Here is a 23,464-nt window from a genome sequence, read left to right on the forward strand (position 1 = left end):
TGTAATTAGAATAGAATGGAACTAGATTTTTCATGTCATTTAATGTTTTTAAAACGATTTGTGGCTATGAAAATAGCCGTTTTTTAAACTTGATAGGGTTGTATCATTGACATTGGAAAGTATCACTGACACCCGCATCTTTGATTGAAATGTGGGCACACTCGCAATGATACCATTGTGGGCATTTTGTGCATTGCACCCAATCGTTCTTTTTAGAGGATGTGTTCTTGCAAATCTGTAATAATAAAATATTAAAAGTCATCCTTGTAATCACTACTACAATATCTATTACTCCATCAATTTCTCAAATTTCATAGACAGCTATAATTTAGATATAACTGTAAACAACTCAAAGAAACAAAGAAACATATGTTTATAAGGATAGAACCTAAAATGTAACAACGGCATATATTTATTTTTCGCCAACCAAATCGCATTTAATTCAAAGTGGACGAACAAAATAGTAAAGGAACAGGTTATTCCCTAATACAATATTGGAATAAAAATTTCAGCTTATTATTATGTTAAAATAAAATAAACACTTGCCCTGCAAATATCGTACAAACGTTCAAAACCACTTTCAAGGTTCTTTAAACACCTACCGCATAAAGTATCGTATATATATTTACGAAATTGTACTTCATTAAATGGATCATTGATATTTTTTTCTGAAAACACAATTTTAAAGAAAGTTAAATAAAATAGAAAATAAAAAAGTCGTGTAATGATGCATTTTTAAATAGTCGCAGACAAATTATAAGTTATGCAAACTATAATTAACAATTATAATTTATTGAACAAATAATTAAATTTATAGTTAATAATGCATAAATGAATTTATATATGCAATTAATTAAATATAAGCAACATAATAAAAAATTAGTTATAAATATAGAAATAAGAAAAGCTACTGGATAACCCCTTTTAAAATCATCTCGAACTAGTAAAGTTACAAGAGGAAATGCATACTGATTGGTGCAGTGTGTAGCATCAATACAAACAATTTGTGATGAATGCTTTTTAAACATTGATAGTTGATGCTTTGTTTGTATACCAACCACAAAGGAATCCTTATTAAGGTCAATGTTGTCATACACTTTTGGGCCGATAACAGTTTGTTGTCCTTGTGGCTTATAAACCAGAATGCTATTAAAATCTTCAGACTTCAACTTTTGAACAAGTAAAAAAGTTGAAATGCTATCATCAGGGTGAAGCCGACATCCCTTTTTTACTGCTCTGTTGATATCAGAAATATTCTTTTTTGTAAGAAGATGTGATTTAGTTAAAACAGCATCTTCATCATTTCTATTTTGTCTGTCTCCAAAACTTTCCCTAAGATCACGATAAACCGTATTTACAGGTACACCTAATGATAATTTAGTAGAAATTTTTTTTTTAATATTACCTGGGATAGGTTGGTACATGGTATTTGTAATACTAACACTGTGGTTATGAGTTTTGATATACTGCACATTTGTGACACCATTTTTGTTTACTGTGACAATCATTCTGGCAGGGCAGAAGGCACCTGATTTAACACTCCCTCTGTAGTACCTTTTATTAGTTTTTCTTGCTGGTTCACTAACAGAGCAATGCGGTTTAGAATGACCATCATTTTGACAAATAAAATAACTTTTTTTTACATCTTTTTTTATATTTTTTCCAGTGAAAAAACTACCAGTTTGTTTACTGAAAAAAACATAACTATTAAGATCCTCCTTTTCCTTCCATGCTAAGAATTCAGATTCTGATAAAAAATTGTAGGATTCTATGGAAAATATACCTTCATGACATTCCTCTATGTGTTTAATAAGTTTGACTTTTTGAAAAAATACTTGGCCGCAGTCTTGATAGTGACATGGAGTTCTTTTATCTTTGGATTGATCATCTCTAAAAATGGTTTTATGTACCTGTAAAGCATGTCTTTTCATATTATCTTTTCTTGTAAATGACATCATACAAGCAGAACAGATAAAACTAAAAACAAAAATTTTTAATTAAGTCTTTATATACTTTAGTTACTTATTGACATCAATTAAGTATTTTACCCGGGTTTTTTTAACTAAATTTCTGTTAAACTATTTAATGGATTGATTGATGACGATGCTGAAAAAAAAAAAATGTCATTTTTGTTTATAATTCACTACAGAAAACCACTAAAAAGTTTCATATTATCAACAAAATGGTTCTTTTAACTATTTAATTTTTGAAAAGGGGGGATTTACTCTCATATGAAAAAAAATCCTTGAAAGAGGAGATTTATTGTTTAAAAAAAACTTGACAAAAGTAAAACTTACTCTTATAACAAAAACTTTAAAAAGGGGAGAATTACTCTCATATGAAAAAAATCATTAAGAGAGGAGATTTACTCTTTCAAATAAAACTTGACAAAAGTAAATATTACTCTTACAACAAAAACTTTAAAAAGGGGAGAATTACTCTTACCACAGAACACCACCAAAAAGGTTCATTTTATCAATGCAAATGTTCTTTTTAACTATTTAATTTTGAAAAGGGGAGAATTACTCTCATATGAAAAAAATCCTTAAAATATGAGATTTATTGTTTCAAAAAAAACTTGACAAAAGTAAAACTTACACTTTTAACAAAAATTTTAAAAAGGGGAGAATTACTCTTCCACAAAACACCACCAAAAAAGTTCATTTTATCATTAAAATGGTTCTTTTTAATAATTTAGTTTTGAAAAGGGGATAAATACTCTCATATAAAAAAATCCTTAATTTAAGAATTTTTTTATATGAGTTTTAAAGCTTATAAGAGGAGATTTACTTTTTTATGGGACTTACTCCCACTATCGATATTACATAACAACTCAAAAAACTAAAAACCCTACCTTCATAAGGATTTATTTCTGCAGTATTAACAAATGATAATTTATCACTAAGCTTGTTAAACATTTCTTTGTTTAATTTCACAATAAGGTTATTTACTTTAACAACACCAGGAATTCAAAAACTTTACTATTCACGACAAATTTTCACGACTAAAACATGCGACAAACTTTATGCAGGTTAATTTACGGGCTAATGTTTACGTCGGGAGTATTTCTCCCCTACGTAAAATTCGTTTCATTTTAACTCCATTTCTTTATTCAGATTGCTTCGCTGATAACAAGACGTATCTAGCTTGTTGCTGAAGGTATTTTACAGATGTTGCATGTAATATATTTGTTTATATGCTAAACTTTCTGTCCCCTACAAAAGTTAACACTTATTTTACTCCTTACAATGATAAAGAAACGATAATGCGTACATTTTTTGCCGTTGTACAACTTGTGTCTTAAGCCAATTAGACAGTCTTAAGTTAGTAAGTGTCATTAATTTTTATTGATGCGTTTAATATTAAAGTAAAACATAATTGCAAAAAATAATCGGAAATTTCTAAATATGAACGAATAGTTCTCGATTGTTTCTGGAAAAAAAGCAATACTATTAATGCTGGATTCAAATATGACCAACTTCATCAATCAACTGCATAGAAATGCAACAATTGCAGAAAATCAGTACCCAGTGTATTACAATGTCAGTTTGGTACTGCAAAAGGAAAGTTTAACATAGTTAAAGTTTATCATTTTCTGGTGATATTCTTGAGGAAAAATAGAATAATTCTGAACTTGCCGTGATCCTTTTGTGATTATTGTATATTGAAGAAACCAATTTCAGTTTCAGATATTTGAAATTACCATGTAAATGCTGGTAAAGTTTTTTAATTTTAAAATAAATATGCCCCATACAGCTGATAGCCTGCAATATGGATTCACGTGTGGATATTGCAAATAAAAGCAAGGCAAAAAGCTGCAGTTAACAAAAATAAGCAAACATACAAATGGAATTCTAGCATAAAATAGGCTTTTTTGTTTGACCAAATGATGATAACACGTTAAGGTAAAATATTTGAAAATGATGATCAGTTTCTTGAAATTACTTGAGTAATCAAAGAAATATTTGTGAAACTCCCCATATCCTTGTCATTTTTTTACTAGACACTGACATGAGAAGTTTTGGTGCACTTTATGTGGAACTTCTGAGATTTAGCATTGGTAATGCATGCCCTAGAGTTTTCATAAAATCTCAGTAAACCAGCTATACTCCAAAGCAATAGTCCTTCTAAGTAAAAAAAACTTCAAGAATCTTAAAAACAATGAATTAAAATGTTGTTATCAATTGCAAAATTTGAGAATTAAAATGCCAAACAGACTCCAAAAAACGCTGTCATTTAGAATAATTTTATGCAGCATTAGTAATTTAGGCCAGAGTAAAAAATGTTCTGAGGAAGACTTTAGTCCAAAACATGATTGTTTGTTTCAAGACTTTTTCTTTGATTATGTTAAGAAAATTTCAGTTTTTGAAAAAGCTGATATGATAAATTGTATTTACACTAATGTAAAAGTATGACAAAGTTATTTGCATCATAGTTAATTTTTTACACAATTTTTTTATTTAGATGGATAAGTTTGACTTGATGCTTTCTTATTCTCATAATTCTAAAGAAATTACATGGAAGATATTTGAATGGTTTAAAAAGCATGGATTCACAACATGGATTGATAAAGAATATCTAAACACTGATTTAGCAAAAAATATATCTACAGCAATTGACAGCACTTCAGTGTTTATTCCATGCCTTTCATATTCATATGAACAATCTGATTGGTGTATGAGAGAATTAAAGTTTGCATTTGAATTAAAAAAACACATTGTTCCTATCATAGTAGAAGATGGCTATCAAATGAATAATGAAGTAAAACTTCATATTGCTGGTAAAAAATATTTTACTTTGAGAACTCAAGACTTTGAAGGCACAATGAATGAAGTTTTGAAAGCTGTAAAAGAATATTTAAGTATAGTTTTGTTTGCCAGTGTTTTTTTCTCTGATCTTTTAAAGATATTTGTAACCCTTTTTCTCAACCAAGAAGCCCTGTGTGTTTAAACCCATATTTTTTTGCATACTTTTGTCATTAATTTAAAAAGTAAAAACTGTTTTGGCTGAAAATTGTTTTGCGATCTAATTAAATACTTACTAAGTTTATCATTATGTATGGTAAAGATATACATGGTTAGTATGATAGCTTGTTTGATCTTGATTTGCTGAGTACTACACCTGTTATATCAAAGCATTTAATGACAGTAATATTTGTTTACTACAGTTTAGAAAACAATTCTATCACTTTTGCATTCATTTTTATTACCTTGATGCAACTTGATGATTTTTGTATTTTGATTGTAATTTTTTTTGCTTATGCTGTTTTTGATGATTTTTATCTAAAAATCATAATTTTAAATACAACTACAATTTGACTAGAGATATTGCATTTCAAATTTTGATTTATAAAAAAAAAGCTTTAAGATGGTTAATTTAATAGTAACAGCTATAGTATTAAATTACTATTTCCTATCCTTATATTTGTAATAGCTACTTTTCTCATTATTATGAATTTTTATTTTCATTGTTAATATTATTATTATTATTATTATTATTATTATTATTATTATTATTATTATTATTATTATTATTATTATTATTATTATTATTATTATTATTATTGTTATTGTTATTGTTATTGTTACTATTATTTTTACTATTGCTATTATTATCATTATTATTGTATTATTATTTTTACTTTTATTATTGTTATTATCATTACTATTATTACTATTGTAATCACCGTTATGTCACTATTTCAGAAATATGAACAGATCCTTAGATTTAAATTCATTTAAAGTTTTCTCTATAATTGATTTTTTTAGGTTCAACTCCGACAAAAAAAAGGGTAAGTTTTCTTATTTCTTAAATCTTTTTTTTTTTCTTTCTGTTTCTATTAAGGACTAGATATTCCAAGCTATCATAAGTTTTTTTTTTTTTATCAGTCTGATTTGAACTTATTACAACTTTAATCAGAATAAAGCTAGTTATGGTTAAGTGTTCAGTTGTAACTTAAAACTTGTTATCAATCTCTGAAAGATAAGTTAAACCAAACTTTAAGAATTTTAAAACTCAAGCTGACTTGTAAAGCATTTTTAGATGTTAAGACTTTTTAAGAAACAATTTTGTGTGGAAGTTTTTCAATAGTTTTTAATTTTTCAGATTATGAGCTTTATCTAAGTGTTTAATTTTGAGCTAAGAGCCTTATCCAAGTAACAATTTTTGTTTTTGTGATACAAAGTTATTGTTGGAGTTATTATTGTTAGTTGGGACTGGAGTGAAAAAAAGTAGGTCAAAATGAAATGTAGTTTTCAAAGATTTAAACTGATAATGATTTTAACAAATTTAAAATGATTCACCAAATAACTTTGTTTTAAATTTTAAGATCATAAGATTTTTTAAGAACTTTTTTTTACACACACTTTTTACATCAGATAAAACTGAAAATGAGAAATTTGATTTATGTTTGATGATAATTTGAAAAGTATTTTTGTTAGAATCCTGGAAGCTGAAATAGATATACAAAAGTTATGCAAAAACGTTTTTACAATTTTTTGTAAGTTTTTATATTAATAAATCAAAGAATTATGCACTATTGTATATCTTGAAGCTAAAAGATATGAAAAAGTTTAATGTATTTTACATTAAAAAGATATCAGAATAAATATGGTATTAAGATTGTAAATCTCTAGAAAAAATTTTACATTCCAAATTTTACTTTGCAGATCACTTATGAAAAATGACTACTAAATTGAAAAGGATTTTGTAATGTATAGATTTTTCAAAATTAAACTATGAAAGTTTTTTTTCTTTACAAGCATCTTAATCAGAATGTCCCTCAGATTTCCTAAATTTTGTAACAATAAAAGTCCTTTTTTTAACCTGAAAACGTTATTTATAACATGTAGGTAATGGTATTTTTGTGGAACAGGATAATTTGAATGGAATAAAGCTAATTTTAATGGAAAAAAAACAGTAACGGAAAAAGTAAAAGCCTGATTTTAAAACTTAATAGTTAATATTGCTTTGTTAATTGATTGGTTCGATGTTTTATAAGTTGTATTAAATACAGATTGGCAAGTATGAAGAGTTTTGCTTTAATATTGATTTTATGTATTCTAAAAACTTATGCAGATTACTAAATTGCATGGTAAACCCAAAGTCAAACTCACTTGACTGATAAATGCTCAAGTAAGCTTTAGAAACAAGCTTTTACAAGCATTGTAATTAAGAGTGTTTTGATTGTGATTGAAATGATTAATTACGGTGTTATTCTTAAAAATAGCTTGTTCAAAGTTTTTTAAAAGGAAATTCTTATAAGATATATTCAAGCTCTTTGAAAGATGATATTTCATTGCTTGTTGCTTATAAGCACTAATTAAAGATGTAGGAGAATAGTTAGGGAAATACTTATGTAAATTGAATATTTTAAGAACTTTTGTGCATGTAATTTGAGTTTAAAATGATTTCTGATATTTTTTATAAACATTTGAAAAGTTAGGTTAGTATCTTAAATTATACTTTTAATGCTGTTAAATACTTATCTTAAGTGATTTGATTATTTACAGCAATGCTTAGTGAGCATTGCTGTTAATGATCAAATACTTAATTGATCCAGAGGGATTTTTTTTCTCTTTGAATCATTCTTTTTGTCACTTCACTTTTTAGGATGTACCTGCTATTCAAGATGAGCAACAAGGTTTGTTTGTTAGTTATAAGTTGCTGTAAATATTTCAAGTTTTTTAGAAAATGGTGCAAACAAAATGAGTAAAAAAGCATAATAAGTAGATTATATGTGTTAAAAATCCTTAATTTGCAAGGCTCAGATTTAGCTATTAAAAGTTACAGTTTTTTCACAAAGTTTCAGAAATGTCTCAATTAATTATGTCCATCTTTCTTCAAGTTTTTTTTTGAAAAAATCATTTGAAACCATTAAAAGTGTTTTGATAAAATACCTCTTTAGTTAGAACTGTGCAACCCTCAATTCACCAGCATAAGAGAATTTATGTGCTAATATTGAAAGCATCTGCAAGTAAATTTATTAATTTTTTATGTTAAGATTTGTCCAATACTTTTCTTTCAGCTGCAGATGTTAAAAGTGATGGGCTTGTCCTAAATAATACTGATGTTCATATAATAAGACAACCTGGCTTAAAGGAAAGCTGTGATAAGGGAATCTCTGTTACAAGTGTGAGTATATAGCATTCTTGTTATAGCCCATTTAGAATTTGTTAATTACAAGCTATTTTAAAGTCTGCAATTCTTTGTGTCCATGATATCATTAATTGTTGAAAAGCTCTCTAATGTCTGTAATAAGCCATCTGAACTTTTGTAACTGGTGATTTTTTGGTGTTTATTGTTGTTGGTTTTTTCAATTTAAATTTAAATAATATTGGACTTTGTTATGTTTTTTGTGTAAAAGATGAAAACTGGGAAAAGGATAATCAGTTTTCAAACATATATATTAAGGCTACCCTAAAAGATCATCACCATTTTTATTCAAAGATCAAATAATCTGTTAAACTAAAAATTGTTTCGTATTATTAATTTAAGTGATAACTCTTATTGTTTCATATTATACAATTAGAGCATAATTGGAACTGCAAAGCTTAATTCTTCTGCATGTTACAAGTGCATGCAAACAAATTACTTCTTTTCTGTATAGATCATGATAATAAGTAGACACATACCTCTATAGTTTGTAATTTGAAACTAAGTTTTCATTTTAACTTTAAGCATGCTACTATATTTTGTAATATTGAGGCACACCAGAGACTTCAATTTAGTATAACACAATGCCGAAAAGCCACACAGGCAAAAAATACTAGTTAAAGTAAGCTTTCTTTTTCTTTAATAGAATGAAAAAGAAATGAAGAATCAAAAAAAAAAGAATGGTTAGTTTTTTTAAAAAAGTTTATAGCAATCTCTTTATTCAAAGTTTTTACATATTCAAAGTGTTGATTTAGTTTGTTATGTAGATTTATAAAATTGAATGCCAAACTATTGCTACAAATGTGTTTCCTACATTTGTTAAACTGACTGATTTTTTAGATTTGCCTGGAGAGTTTAGTAATCTTGATTTAAATGAGAGTGCAAAAATGTTATATGAAAGAACAAATCCAGATGGTTCTGAAACAAAACCCATTCAATGTAGTAATAATATCTCAGACAAATCTTCTACTAATATACCACAAAAAAGTTCTGCTGTTAATGATTCAGTTAAAAGAAGAGAAAATTTTGAAAAGGAACATGGAAGACAAAAGCTGGAATTGTCTTTAGATGGTAAAAATCTGTGACTTTAATTTTTTTTGTTTGATCATACTTTTATCATATTTGATTTATATTTGCCAGAAATCATTCTCATACCACGAGTCACAAATAAATACTTCTGGATTTTTTTTGAATTTTTTTTTAAACTCAAGAAGGCTGAATAAAACTTTTTAGGTCATTAATTACACATTATCAATAACAATGTTAGTGCACAGTATTGTAGAACTTTGTGAAAGGTTATTTTTTTCAACTATGGTGTGACTTGGCAGCTGACAAATCTATGACAGATATTGCCTACAAGTTCTTGTTTCAAAAGTCTTTTAAATATTTGTTTTAGTGAAACAAGTATTAAATTAATATGGTATTTAATTAAATATTTGATATTTATAACTTTTATTAAAAAAATTAAGCTTTAAAAATTACTTATATAATATTAGTACATAGAGCATTCTACTGTTATATTTCTTTATTTAAATAAAGATGTGGTAGGACTTTGGTATAGGTTAATAATATTTGTTCAAGCATTCTTTATTTAAAACTATTATTTTGTTAAGTTAATACCATTTTACTCAAGTTTGACCAAAGTGCAAATTAACAAGTCACTTAAAAATTTTTACAAATAAGTAAAAACCTTTTGACAATAGGTTTTTGTGGTTCCTTCTGATATTTATTTTCAAAAATTATATAATTTTTTTTAATGGGCACTTCTATGGTTGGTTGCAACATCAAAAATACAAAAATTTCCAAATTTTGTGCATTTGGAGGGGGTAGAGTCACTTATAAATATTTCAAAAACACAATGAGAGTTATCTTTGTAGCTTGATATATCTAATTAGATTATGGTTTGTTTCTTTTTTTTTTTGCAAAATATGATGGAAATGGTTGGCCCTACCCATTTAAATCATGTTGTATAAATTTGGGAGGTGGGGGAAAAGGAGGTTAGTAAAAGTTGTTTTGATAAAAGTAATTTTTAATCTTCTATAACCTGGAAATAAGTACCAGTTTGATGAACTGATTTTTAGTCATTTCATCTCTTGTAATTTATTTTTAATAAATCATAGAAAAACTAACTTTTAGGTTCACCAAATCTAATTTTTTTGCTTTTTTTTGTTTATCCATAAAGAAATCGGAGTTTAGTTTTCCCATCTTATAACTGGCAAGCTTTAGTGTTAGAGCTAATTTAAGAAATATTTTATGGAATTGAGCTAGTAATAAACACTTCTCAGCTAGGCTCATAACAACAAATCTTTCATTTAAATACCAAGTGTGTTTTTTTTAAGTGACTTCAACACAGCTTCTGCTGATTTCAGATTAAATTTAGAATATTGTATCATTTCATTAATAGCTTTAAGATCTAACGAAAAAGCTGTTACAAGTATAGGAGCTTTAATAAACATAAAGTAGTGCTGTAAATGAAGCTATTTCATGAATCATTTTTCCCTCTTGCAATGGTATTACATTAGGATTCAAACAACTGAATAGCATGTGAAATAATCTTCTGTGAAATAATCATTCCATAAATCTGGCATGATGTAAAGCCTATTTTAAGTTAACGAAGCTAGCAAACATGCCCCATAAAGTCCGTATGAAGTTCGATGTATTAAATAAAAACATAGTCCTAACAGCTTTTGGAGAAAATGTAGTGGTTCAACCTTGTAATGAGTGATTTTCTTAAACAACTGACTGACATTACAGATGAAAAACGATCACTATAAAAGGATAAGGGTTTCAAAATCAAGAGGATTCGATAGGATATAAAGAAAAGCTTTGCAATGAAGCGGAAAAAGTTTTCATTACATTATTTCACGATTTTTCATGATGATATCTTGACAGTTTTTTTGGCTTACATCAAGTACCTACTCCAGCCTCCTAATTTATGAAGCTATTGGACTGAAGGAATGTTTGAAAAATCACCTCTTAGCAGAAGAGTTGATTTTCCAAACACTCTGTAATTGTAATAGTACAATCCTGTTTTCTTAGTTAACAATTGTGTTAAGGATATTGGTTCAATTCGTTTTTCAGTAAGAAAACCTCACGATGAGACTTTTTTTGCAACTATTGAAACAATCATCATCATCATCATCATCATCATCATCATCATCATCATCATCATCATCATCATCATCATCATCATCATCATCAGCTTGTTAACTTCATTTTTATTCACACTAAAATGAAAACAGATTTTAAGAATTGCGAAAAAAAAAAATTTCTTCCCAAACATATTCAACATGATTTCAAGTAGATAGGACCGACCATTCCGATCAAATCAAACCGTATCAATCGGTTAAACAATTCCAATGAAATTAAACCATAATCGAAAATCAAATATATCAGGCTACAAAGATAAGTCTCATGGTGTTTTTAAGTGATTTGTGACCCTACCCCATCCACATGTGCAAAAATTTTATTTAGTTTTTAAACATAAATATCAAAAGAAACCACAAAGTTTTTTATGTTTTTTTCTTTTTTTGTTTGTTTTTTTTTCTTTTTTCTTTTGACTGAATACGTATTTAGATTTTCAGTTCAAACTTGCGGTAGTTGCTCTTACCATAACCTTTAAAATAACCTTTAAAAATACAAATGCTTAATTGTTATATTCTAGAAATTCGATACGAAATCGGTATAAAAGTAAAATTGGAAACTAGCAACAATGTTTTAAATATCGCTGATCATATCAATATAAAAATTGAAGATCGAACATCAATTACATTTGCCGATCATGGTGGCGGAAATAAACCTTATACGTTCTTAGAAATTCTGAGAATGTGTAATCCATCTCTTAAAATTGCGTCATTTCGTCAACATTTAGCTCGTTACTTCTTTAATGAAGCTGAGGAATTCTTAAGCAAGTATAACGACGAGAAATTTATTACGGATGTTAGTCTTAAAGATCTCAAAGAACTCAGCTTTAAGCTTTCACTTCTTTCAGGTTCAAATGTGGTAGATTATAGGCCCCTTGCTGTGGATTTAGGCATTAGTAAAGATATTATTTCGCGTATCGAAACTTCGGGTAAATATCCAGCAATATATAGTCGCATGGAAAAGCTGTTTGATAGTATATCAAAGAGTTTTCCTGAATATACAATAAGAGATTTTCTCATAACACTGGAAGAACTTGAGATACTTGATGTTCATAAATTAATAATAGATAAATTTATTGCGAAGAAGTAAATGCTGAGGGAAATCCATTCACAAATGAAAAACGGATTCCTAATTTTAAACTCATTTTTATGGCTATTGGCTATTTTTTATTAAAGCAGATTATTTTTAATCGTTATTTTTTTTAAATTTCAGAAATTCCCTTTTTTTTTTTTTTAATAATCGCTATTTTTTTATGAAGTATAGTATTTTTATTTAAATTTAGTATTTTTATTAAATTTTTTGTATTCTATAAATCTGGAAATGGCCATACAACTATCTATTTTATAATGTGCTCTAACGAGTTTTCAAAGAAAAATTCTTTTATTTACCCTAACAACTACTAAAGTGTTTAATTTTGACGACATAATTATGTTCACTTTCTATTTTCATCAAAATTCATTTTCTCTTTTCTTCGAGCTTAGAATTCTTTCCAAATGGAGTTAGGCACTTAAATGATACTGAAATTTGTTTGAAAAAGTCTCATATTCAATTCTGAGTGGATACAATAATGTCTTTGTTAAAACTTTGTTTAAATGAATGCCATTTTCATCTGAACCAGCATCAGACGATGCTGGTTTTCAATGTACTTGTTGTTCTGTTATTATAAAGCGGATTAAATTCTAATCTTTTTTAATACTTAGCAACTTCATTCGGTTTTGGTAAGTGTTACACCGTTGCAAACATTTTTTACTGTTTGAATTTGATAAACTAAGTGAAGCGGTGTGTATTTGGTCGAAGATTCTACTTGTCTTATAGGATATCTTCGGTAACCTTTCGCTCAATTTTTAGCATGATTGAGCATTCACTCGAAAAAAGCTTTTGCTAAAATCATATTATTCTGGTGAAAATTTTTTCTCTTAGTATTTTTACAAGTTTTATAAATTGGGATCATTTACAAGCTTATGGTATTACTTATCCGTATTACAAGTTATGAGGAATTGCAAAAGTTTTCCAATTAACGACTGTGAGACTTGTGATGCAACTTTTGGATTACGAGGTGCTAATTTTCCTTAAGAATTACTATTTTCAAAGATCCTCGCTTACACTCAGTTCCCATTTGGGTCGGATGAAGCCAATAGTCGGGCTGGATTATCAGAGACAAAACTTTAAATTTGTACATTTAGGGTGACCGTGTATTTGTGATTGACCAGTTTCAAATTTACCCTCATTTGTTAAGCGGTCTATTAAAATAGTGCCCTCATTTATCCTATAGTACTTTTACGACGTTTAGTTAACGACAAATCGTATTGCGAGTGAAAGGGATAAAAAAAGGTGCATTAGAGTCAGGATATTAGGGCATTTATGTTATGAAAGTTTTAATTCGATTGATCTCTCTAAAATATTTCTCGTTAGTAGCGTAAATATTCTTGCACTCCAGGAACACGAATAGCTTTTTGGAAGCGGTTCAGAAATTACTCACACAAATTTGTATTTGCTTAGTATGCTTTTGGTATCATCCGATCCTGTCATCAACTCACACAGAGAAGTTCCAATAAAGAGAATCGGGAAGCTTTCACATAACATAAAAGACTTCTTAAGGCTGAAGTTCCTAAAGAAATCTCCCTAAAAACGGGCTGCAAGACAGGGTGGAGTAGTTCTATCACTGCTCGTACAATTTTAAAAAACTATTCTAAAACTCGATGATAATTACTTGGTCCAAGATGATTCGACAGTTCTACCACATGACTTTTCACGACACGAATTTTCGAATCGTGTAATATCATCATTGCTAATGCCTTTGCTAAATCCACAGCAAGGCCTTTATAATTTTTCACCTTTGAACTGAAGGAGGAATAAGCTTAAAGCTGAGACTTCTAACATCTTAATGGCTGAGCTCCATCAGCGTTTCCTCGTCATTATATTTACATTACGTCATTATATATGCTTAATAATTTCTCAGCTTCAAACATAAATGATTTCCGATCTTCATTGTTTATGTTTATATAATCAGCGATTATCAACAAATTGTTGTCATGGTTCAATTTCATTTTTAGATCTCCGAATCTGAATAGAAATTATAAAAAAAAACAACAACTATAATATATGATAAAGTTTGATAATAATAATAGTAAATTTTAAACATTTTTCGAAAATAGATATTAAAAGGAACCACAAAAATTGTTAAGGCTCATTATCATTTTTTTTGTTTTATGCCCCATCCTAATATACATATAAAGATTTTCAGTTTACAAATTTGCAGTACTTGCTCCTTCTATAACCTTTAACCTTTCCTAACCTATAACCTTTAAAAATGTATCAATTGTTTTTTTCCAGAACTTCGATCCGTATTCGGAGATCTAAAAATAAAATTGGACTATGCCAACAATATTTTAAGAATCGCTGATTATATAAGGAAAAGCGATGAAGATCGAAAGTCAATTACATTTACCTTTCATTGTGGCGAAAATAAAGTTCATTCATTCTTAGAACTTTTGATAATGCATAAACCGTATCTTCCAATAGCATCAAATGCGAAGTATAACGCATTTGGTGCTTTTTAAAAATATATTTCGTTATACTTCGCATTTGAAGTATTAAACATTTAAATTCGCATTTGAAGCATTTCGCATTTAAACTAAGTTTAAAAGTGAAAAAAAAAAAAGTAGAAATTCGACAACTTTTTTTTTTATTTTTTTTAATTTTTTTATTTTAGTTTACATTATTTACATGTCGTGATTTAGTTTACATGATTTACATGTAATATAAATATATAAACTTGGAATCTGGAAGAAGATCATATTGATCTTGTCGCCAGAACCATATAAAAAATTACAATATAACTTTTAGACCATATAATACAGTTTATAACAAAATATTATTCAAAAGATTTGAAAAATAGTTAGAATAACATCTCAAAAATATTTCAATATATTATCCGTTGAAAAAATAATATTCTTTAACTTATTTTTAAAAACAGAAAAAGAGATAGATGAATTTAAATTAGGCTGGACAATTTTATTGCAGAGATAAGGTGCTCGATAATCTATACAAAACCAGGCGCGGATCTAAGGGGTGGCCATTGTGGCAATGGCCACATAGTTTAAATTTAACGGCAGCCATGTTAGTTTTGGGTTTTTTCGCTTAAGGAATATTCCTAAAATTTTTAACTTGTTTGCCGTAATTTACGGATTTTGGCTATAGAGATTCCTGCCATGGCCACAACGGTTCTTATTATACGTTACTTTGCGTGTAAACTGAATAATGGCTTGTTCAGTTGAACTATTTTTTTAAAAGCCAAATTGATTTTTATATAGTAAATTATTTGAAATCAGGTAGTTGTATGTTTTTTCGAAGATGATTTTTTCTAAAATTTTCGAAAACGTAGGAAGGATAGAAATAGGACGATAATTATTGATGTTTGATTTTTCTCCACCTTTATGAATAGGAATAACTTTGGCAATTTTTAATAGATCAGGGAAAACCCCTTGTTGTAAAGATATTTTAAAAACTTTAAATAGAATATCGCTCAAACTTTCATAGCAATCTATAATTATGTTCCCGTTTATTCCATCCGCACCGAGTGCTTTGTTTCTTTTTAGGGATTTGAAGGCTCTTTCAAACTCTTCAATTGTTAAATCTAGGGATAAGTCATGGGGAGAAAGTAAATTATTTGGAGTTGTCAAAAAATCATTAAAGGAAATATTTGTAGGAGGAATCCTAACAGCCAACCTGTTTCCAATATCAGTAAAGTATTTATTAAATTCTTTTGCTATTTCATTTGGATCATAAACACAAACATTGTTTATTTTAATCATTTTCGGAAGGAAATTTAAACTTTAACAAATTTTTTTTCTAATGAAAAGGAAACTTTATATGGTACTTAAGTTTTTAACTGAAAATTCACACACAGAAAAATTAAAAGTTGTTTGAAAATCTTGTTAAACTGATTATGACTTATGAGTGCTAATTCCCTGACTACCACTTTACAAGGAAAACCCTCTGGACAACGATTACCCAGCAAGCACACAACGTTGAAACAACGTTGAAATAACGTTGATCAACGTCGATCAACGTTATTTCAACGTTGTTTCAACGTTGTGTGCTTGCTGGGTAACAGATTGTAGTTCTTTTAACCTTATTTTTACAAATTGAACTTTATTCCTTTATAAAAAGTATATTATCAGTATTAAGTTATTCAGGAGTTGGAAGCGTTAAGAAAAATCTTATGTTAATTAAAATGATTAGAAATCTACTTTTTATGAAAAAATGCGCTTAGCTGGTCTACAACTGAAGTGCTCACCTTATAATTTGGTTGTGTTAGCAGATTCTTGGTGTTAAGTTGCTTGTACAGCATTTAGAAATATACTAAAATTGGTGAGCCAATACGCCTTAAAGCGACACTTACTATTAGAACAGTATATCGATACGGTGTGCATCAATATACAGTTTATTTGATGGAAGATTCAGTTCGATCGGATTGCAAGGTTCAATATTAATATTGAAGATAGGTTGTCAAGTTTACAAAAAGAAAAAAAATGTTAATAATAAAATGAGACAGGAAACATTTATTGAATAATTTAAATGGATTTGATGCAACGAACAAGTTTGCTAGAGAAAAACCTAGTAAAATAAACATTTTGTTAACATCATTCCACTTTTGAAGGCTTTTAAAGGTACTAAAAATATAAAACATGTGAAACATAGATGCTTAATAATGCAATAATGCTAATAATGCAAAATAACATAAAACAATAAAACATAAAATGCTTAATGCATAGATGCTAATAATGCAAGATATGAAACATAAATGCTTCATATTTTGAGCACCTGGCGTATTTTAAGATAAATTACAATGTTAAATAAAAATCTAAGTAGAATAAAATCCTTTTAAATTTTACATCAACTTTACCTTTAAAAAAAGAGATGTAATTGTGTGAATGTTTATGCATTTTCTTAGTTGTTTAAAAACTATAATACAGTTTTGGCTTGTCTATTTAGCATACGTGAACTGGCTTAAGATTTACTTGACTCCAATTGTGAAAGTAAAAGATTTCAGAATGAAGAAAAAGAAATTTATTTTGGATCAGTCATTAAAAAGGTACATATAGTGATAGCAATGTTAAGACAATCATCTAGCATAAACGAGGTCTTTCAGAAATATATAAATAATATATAAATGTATATAGGCTAAATTTCGAAAACAAATATCCCGAAAAATGGACTACAAGACAAGGTGGGGCAGTCTTCCATCACTGCTTGAATAAGTTTATCAAATAAAAAGTTTTGTACTAAATGGATTGATTGATATTTACCCATGACGAAGTAGTAATATTATCAGAAGAGAAATGATTTAACTGCCATCTTTATTTAAATGGTTATGATTTTTTGAAGAATTACTTAATGTTTTTAATTCTATTATAGTACAAGCATCACTTGGATCTGACACGAACAAATGGCTAACTAAACTACAACTTTTTTTTCGCTAAGTTTTTGTTTTAAATGCTTTAAGCAAATAGTGGGCATCGTTCCTCTTGAAATTGTATAAAATTTATGGAAGTGAAACTTCTGCGAGTTCTACTTGCGAATACACTTTTGTTACTTACAATCAACTTTTTAAAAACCACCATTACATTATTTGAAAGGAGATAAAGTTGCAATAAAGCGATAAAAAACTGTTCCTGAAATCCCGTTTAAGGTCAGTATAAGTACAGCTAAATAAATAACATTTTAAGAACTTTAATCCAACCCAAAATTTAATTAAAAATCTACTTTTGACATGCTAATATCTAGGGTTAGAGGACGACTAATGATCTTAAGTAATTTGTATAAATGGTAGTTTAAAAAGACCACATGAATTTTATAATAAAGATTCTTCATAAGGTAAGGTTCCTTGAGTCAAAATGATTAGGGAGTATTTAACATTTCCCCAGATCTGAGCCTAAATTTAGCAAATTGCTTAAAAAAGAAACCTTGCAAAAACAAACCAGAAGCAGTGCTTTTGGTTTGTTTTTATAAGGTTTTTTTTGTAAGGTGATCTAAACACTAGGAGTAAGTTTATTGATAATTTTTCACGAATAGATTTATTCTCACTATCAACTTCCATCATTATATGGAGCTAAAATAGTTCCATAAATGAAACTAAAATACTGCAGTTGTACGTAAAATGGTTCAAATATGATTTTTCAACTAGCTATTACCATTATATTTGGATATATTTGCCGTTATTTTTAGGAAATATCGCTTTAGGAAATATCGCTAACTTTATATACAATGTGGTTTTACTCTACATATAAGTTTACTTATAGATAAAAACATATCAGCAGTCATACTGCCTTGGGGATGATGTAGTCAACCTCATAAAGGAGCACTTTTTCGTGGCCCCTAATTGCATTACCCAATATAACTTTATTTGCTCGTAACACGTGGAGCATAATTGTCAAAGGGTCTAAAATTCACTAAATATTCCTCATGCTTAGAGAACAACGTCCGTCCACAAATATAGAATATGAATTTTACCAAAAGATATTTAAAAACAGCTTCAACATCTTGTTCGAATAACAACGCAGCGACACTTGCTGCAAATGTGACGAGTTCCTAAATTAACAACTGGTTCAAATTCTTAACAATCCAAAACTTTTTAAATAGAAAACTACTGTGGAAACAGACCCCCAAACTGCACAAAAGAAATGCTGAAGCATTTTTATAAAAGGCAAAAGACAACAACAAAATTCTTTCAAAGCCGTTTGGCTATTAGAAAAATCTTTTATGCCCGAGCAAAAAAGTTATTGACCTGTACTTCCATTAACAACTGCTCTTACACTCATTAATTATCCATGAAACCAGAAAAAAGTTACATCAGTACAATGTGGTACGGCGCAGACATCGAAACATTTTAAAGCAGAATGTCCATTGCCATCACAGCCCTTCCAGGAGATTATTTTCACATTGGGCACTCCAATAATCCTAAAATAAATGCATTACAGTATGTAAGCTATTATTTTGATTTCAGCAAAAGATAGGTGGACTTAGATTAATTATATTCTAAACAATTGTTCTGTGCACGACAGATGTACATTGTGACTGCAATGTAACAAAAAATACTGCAGAAAGAAAAAATGTATTATTATTTCAAACGCCTAAACTAAAGGACCTTTTAAAAGTAAATCACCAAAAGCATATTGGTTAACGAACTATTAACATATCGGTTTCCATAAAAACCTCAATACATCTGTAAGGCAGAGGCTTGATAAATTTTCAATTTGAACTTGTTTTTTTAGTGATTAGGATGTTTGAAGCTCCTGATGCAATTCTTCGGCATTTCTAAACCTTCTTAGCAAGCGTACTTTGTTATTGAGTTGCTTCACATAAGGGTCGGCGTTTGCTACGTTTTTTATTTCGAACAATACCAATCATATTTTTCATTTCAGAAATTTCATTCTAAACGATCACGAACGGACACTTTTGACGTCAAAATTTTTTTGAACGATTTCGATCGTGAACGAGCTTTAACGGATTTTTAACAACGTTTTTAAAAGTTAAACGAACTTAATCGAATTTAACAAACTTTATCTTTGTTTCGAACTTTAATGAGCTAAATTTTATTTAACTAAAATAAATGATATTTCAAATGTAATTTATTTATTTTCAGTCAAATTAGTATTTATAAATTTAAGTTAGAAAACTTGGTGTCATGAAGAAGATTAAATTCAGTAGAAAGTTTTAAGTTTCTCATATGAATTTACTTGAATATTTGCGACGTAAAGTGTTTTTGAACTTCAATAAAGATTGACATAGAGCCGAGCAAGTCGGACTAGTTGGTCTTGGTTGAGTTCCAGAACCAACGGAAAAAAATTGGTAGCTGGACCTGCTGCTGGCGGTTGAGTTGTGGCTACATCTGTTGGTGGTGGTGCGGTAGGTAAGAATTCAACTCCCAAGAAATCATCATCCTCTGCACCGGACTGTGACTGACTTGAAGCCTGACTTGACGTTGCCGGTTTTGATCAACGGGATCTTTTGAACGAAGCTTCCAGTTTGTAATTTTTACTTATCGAAATTTGGCTGGATATACACTAGCATGTCTATATTTTCTGGCATCAGTTTGATTCTTTTTGCAGTCACAATGTTGCCACCGCAACAAAAAATTCTTGATTCTCCCAAGATAATTTGGTCATCGTCATCCTGAACTGTTTCCGTTTGTGGTGGTTGGGCATTTGCAAACCATCCCTGGCATAGGCGCCGAGTTCACGGGGGCAACAGGGGCAGTGCCTCCCCAGGAAACTTATACTAATAATATATTATCACGGATTATCTCGAGGGCGAATAGATACTCTCGCCCTCATGATAATCCGTGATAATATATTATAAGTATAAATTTCCTGGGGGGGGGGGGGGGCACTGCCCCTCTTGCCCTCGTGAACTCGGCGCCTATGATCCCTGGTGTTTGGATACTCGTATATCAATTTTTGCTTGAATTTTTAGAACGTATTCAGGTAATCCAATTTCAGAATTCCACCAAAAAATTTAAAAAAACATTTACTGTTTGTTATGATTCGGAAAGGCTTGTTTAACTTACCTTTAAAGTAAGGATAAAGAATGTTAGCAGCAGCATAAGCAAAGGTCTTGACTCCATACTTTGAAATTTTTTGTTCAAATTATCAATGAGTTTTTGAAGAAAATTTTAAAGAAATCTTTTAATTGCTACTTCAGTTTTAGTAATTTTCAAGATGAGATGACAAGATGCTGTCTGAATTGTAGGGACTTCATCAGAAGAAAGGAACTCCGATATGTTTTTCCAGGAGATTAATGTTGGTAATACTGCATTCAAGGTGTTAAAGTCTTCCTCTGTAGGAATTTCTTTAGCAAGCTCAGCTCTGTCCTCATCTAACAAAAAATTAACTGATAGCAAAATTGTTTGTTAACGTTTGCTAAAGTCTGTAAAAGTCTGCTAAACTAATTTAACAGCTTTTTACGTTTATTAAAGTTAAAATAAATGCATTATTCTTTTTAGTGTTTAATAAAACTTAAAAAATATTTTTAAAAACTTTTAAGAAGATTTTTAAAAACTTTTAAGAAATTTTACCTGGAAAATCTCTGATTTTTTCATGTGCATCACAAAGATTCAAAATGGATTCAATCAGCATACAAGTACTGTTTTATCGTGTAACAACAGATTGAATAATCTTTTGATATATAATCGGAGTTTTGTCATTAGGTTTGTCTAGGGATGGCAATCCAGGGATCACAAAATCCCGGGATTCCGTATAAATTGTTGATCCCGTAATCCCGGGATTTTTCACAAAAGTTTCCCGGGATTTCGGGAATGTAATTAAAAAAGTAAAGATAAATAGGGATTAAGCTATTAAATTATTCGTACATCATAAAGTGTCTAGTAAATGTAGCCTTTGGTAAAATACTTGTTACATAGCTGTTTATTCTCTTTGCAATATTTTAATTAGTTTAATTTCGAATTTTCGGCTTCATTTTAATTACAAATCGTCGCACGAGAATTAGAGGGTTCTATCTGCTTTTTTTTATATTATAAGAATTTACTGATAAAAGCTTTAATTAACAATAAAAAATTAATTTAAAATTATAGAAATAATATTATCAGTTTAATTATGAAACATAAATTACAAAAAAGACGTATAGTTTTAATTGTAAAAAATGACAGGAATAAAACATTTTAACTAAGAAAAATTGAAAGTTAAATTTTCACAACAACAAAAAAAGTTAGAGCCCAATACTTTTTATGCGACGAAATGTATGCGTGATTCTAAAAAATTCTTCAACTATTCAAAGTGGTTTTTTTCAATTTCACAGTAACAGATTCAGTTTGAATTACAGATCTGATAAAGAAACGTAAATTGAAATAGTTTTAGAACTTTAGAAATTTAAAAAAGCATTAGAACTTAAGTAAATATTTTTAATCTATAACCTATAAGGGTAGAAAGCGTAACTGGGTTTTTATGCTTAAAAAATCGAACGCAATTAAACGACGAAAAGATTGACGCTTTAAGTTTTTTAAAGTGGTACTTTCAAAAATAAATAAAATTCTTGTATATTCATTTATATTCATATTATTTCTAATTATTATTTTTATCATATTGTGTTATCTTTTTAATGAACTGTTTTATAATTTCAATAACTTAGGTTCATTAGTTAATGAACTATTTTAGTTAACTAAAAAATGAAAAATGATTAATTTATTGATAATATAATTATATTATCAATAAATTAATCATTTTTCAGCGTTTAATGATTACTTTGTTCTTCACATGCTTCACCGCCAATGATTGTTTCTGTTTTTTAACAAATCCCGGGGATAAATTACTCAACCCCGAAACCCCAGGATTTAGAATGTCCGGGATTTTGCCATCCCTAGGTTTGTCTTCATGCTCGTTGTAATTCTTCACCCCACGTTTGATTCTTGCTTCACATTAGGCTGATTTGTGTACTTTTTGGGCCAGCCTTTTGAATGAAGCAACGGCCTTTTTAGTTTCTGGAAGTTCATCAATAACACCATTGATCGCCAGCTGTAGGCTATGGTCAAAACACTCTTGAAGGCTCACAGTGAGGATTGTCTAGCCATTGGGGGAATTTTCAGAGGACCGCGATGCCGGAGGTCGGCAATGATACACTAAAATTTGTGAATATCTATAAGTAGATAGGCGCGCCCTTCGTCATATATGCTAATTTCGAGTGTCTCAACTTATCCGTAGAAGGTACCCCAGGCAACCAGGAAAAGAGTTCGACCCGTCTCTTATTGCAGCAGGTCCATGTAGCTATTGTTAAATGAGTGTTGCCACCAATGGCAAACTATGGGACCCTTCTTGTACCCTAGTGAGAATACGGTGGAGAATTTACTGGATAGCCTACGAGAAGAGCTAACACAGATGGCAACGATAATTGAAAGCCAAGGCAGAAAGATGAGATAAAAAGATCGGTACTCCTATGAGGAAAAGATAGACTGTTTCATCTGAAAGAAACCTCTGAATGGTGACAAGGTTCCCAATTACCGCCACACGAGTGGGAAGTACTGCGGAGCGGCCCATGACATATGCAGCACCCAAATGTACGCTAAGCTCCAAGACTTCTTCCATAACCGGTAGTAACTCTGTCTCATTAGGAACTATGTATAGCTCTTCGCAGACAAAGCGCCTGGCTGGCC

At 29.3% G+C, this 23,464-nt stretch overlaps 2 protein-coding genes across 10 annotated transcripts in view; one reads left to right on the forward strand and one right to left on the reverse strand.

Moving 5' to 3' along the window:
• LOC149893281 (uncharacterized) lies at positions 1–3,034 on the reverse strand. Of its 3 annotated transcripts, XR_016450774.1 has the most exons (4): positions 2,855–3,034; positions 2,049–2,106; positions 547–1,977; positions 1–235 (listed from the first exon to the last, which is right to left on the reverse strand). XR_016450774.1 is itself a non-coding variant. In XM_090082032.1 (3 exons), the coding sequence occupies exon 3, from the start codon at positions 1,956–1,958 to the stop codon at positions 777–779; it is 1,182 nt and encodes a 393-aa protein (XP_089938158.1). In that variant the 5' UTR covers positions 1,959–1,977; positions 2,049–2,106; positions 2,855–3,034; the 3' UTR covers positions 278–776. The 3 variants fall into 3 exon arrangements, 1 of the variants encoding a protein (XP_089938158.1); XM_090082032.1 differs by lacking the exon at positions 1–235 and having other exon boundaries at positions 278–1,977; XR_016450776.1 differs by having other exon boundaries at positions 547–3,034.
• The window catches only part of LOC149893282 (uncharacterized), a 25,515-nt gene continuing 5,062 nt past the window's right edge, over positions 3,012–23,464 (forward strand). Inside the window, exons 1-9 of one of the 7 annotated variants that reach the window (XM_090082017.1) lie at positions 3,038–3,179; positions 4,465–4,861; positions 5,769–5,791; positions 7,612–7,642; positions 8,027–8,133; positions 8,801–8,837; positions 8,995–9,225; positions 17,296–17,395; positions 17,484–17,661. In XM_090082017.1, the coding sequence (XP_089938143.1) occupies positions 3,171–3,179; positions 4,465–4,861; positions 5,769–5,791; positions 7,612–7,642; positions 8,027–8,133; positions 8,801–8,837; positions 8,995–9,225; positions 17,296–17,395; positions 17,484–17,574 (1,026 nt within the window). In that variant the 5' untranslated portion in view covers positions 3,038–3,170 and the 3' untranslated portion in view covers positions 17,575–17,661. Of the gene's footprint in view, positions 3,328–4,464; positions 4,862–5,768; positions 5,792–7,611; positions 7,643–8,026; positions 8,134–8,800; positions 8,838–8,994; positions 9,226–11,818; positions 12,982–17,295; positions 17,396–17,483; positions 17,662–17,718; positions 17,900–23,464 lie in introns of those variants that run through there. The other 6 variants (XM_090082022.1, XM_090082020.1, XM_090082009.1 and 3 more) reach the window with 6 other exon arrangements.

The sequence above is a fragment of the Hydra viridissima genome, unplaced genomic scaffold (genome assembly GCF_058129835.1).
Source record: "Hydra viridissima isolate aposymbiotic clone 2 unplaced genomic scaffold, HvirCarnegie_v1 scaffold_1, whole genome shotgun sequence".
In the NCBI taxonomy this organism is placed as follows: domain Eukaryota; kingdom Metazoa; phylum Cnidaria; class Hydrozoa; order Anthoathecata; family Hydridae; genus Hydra; species Hydra viridissima.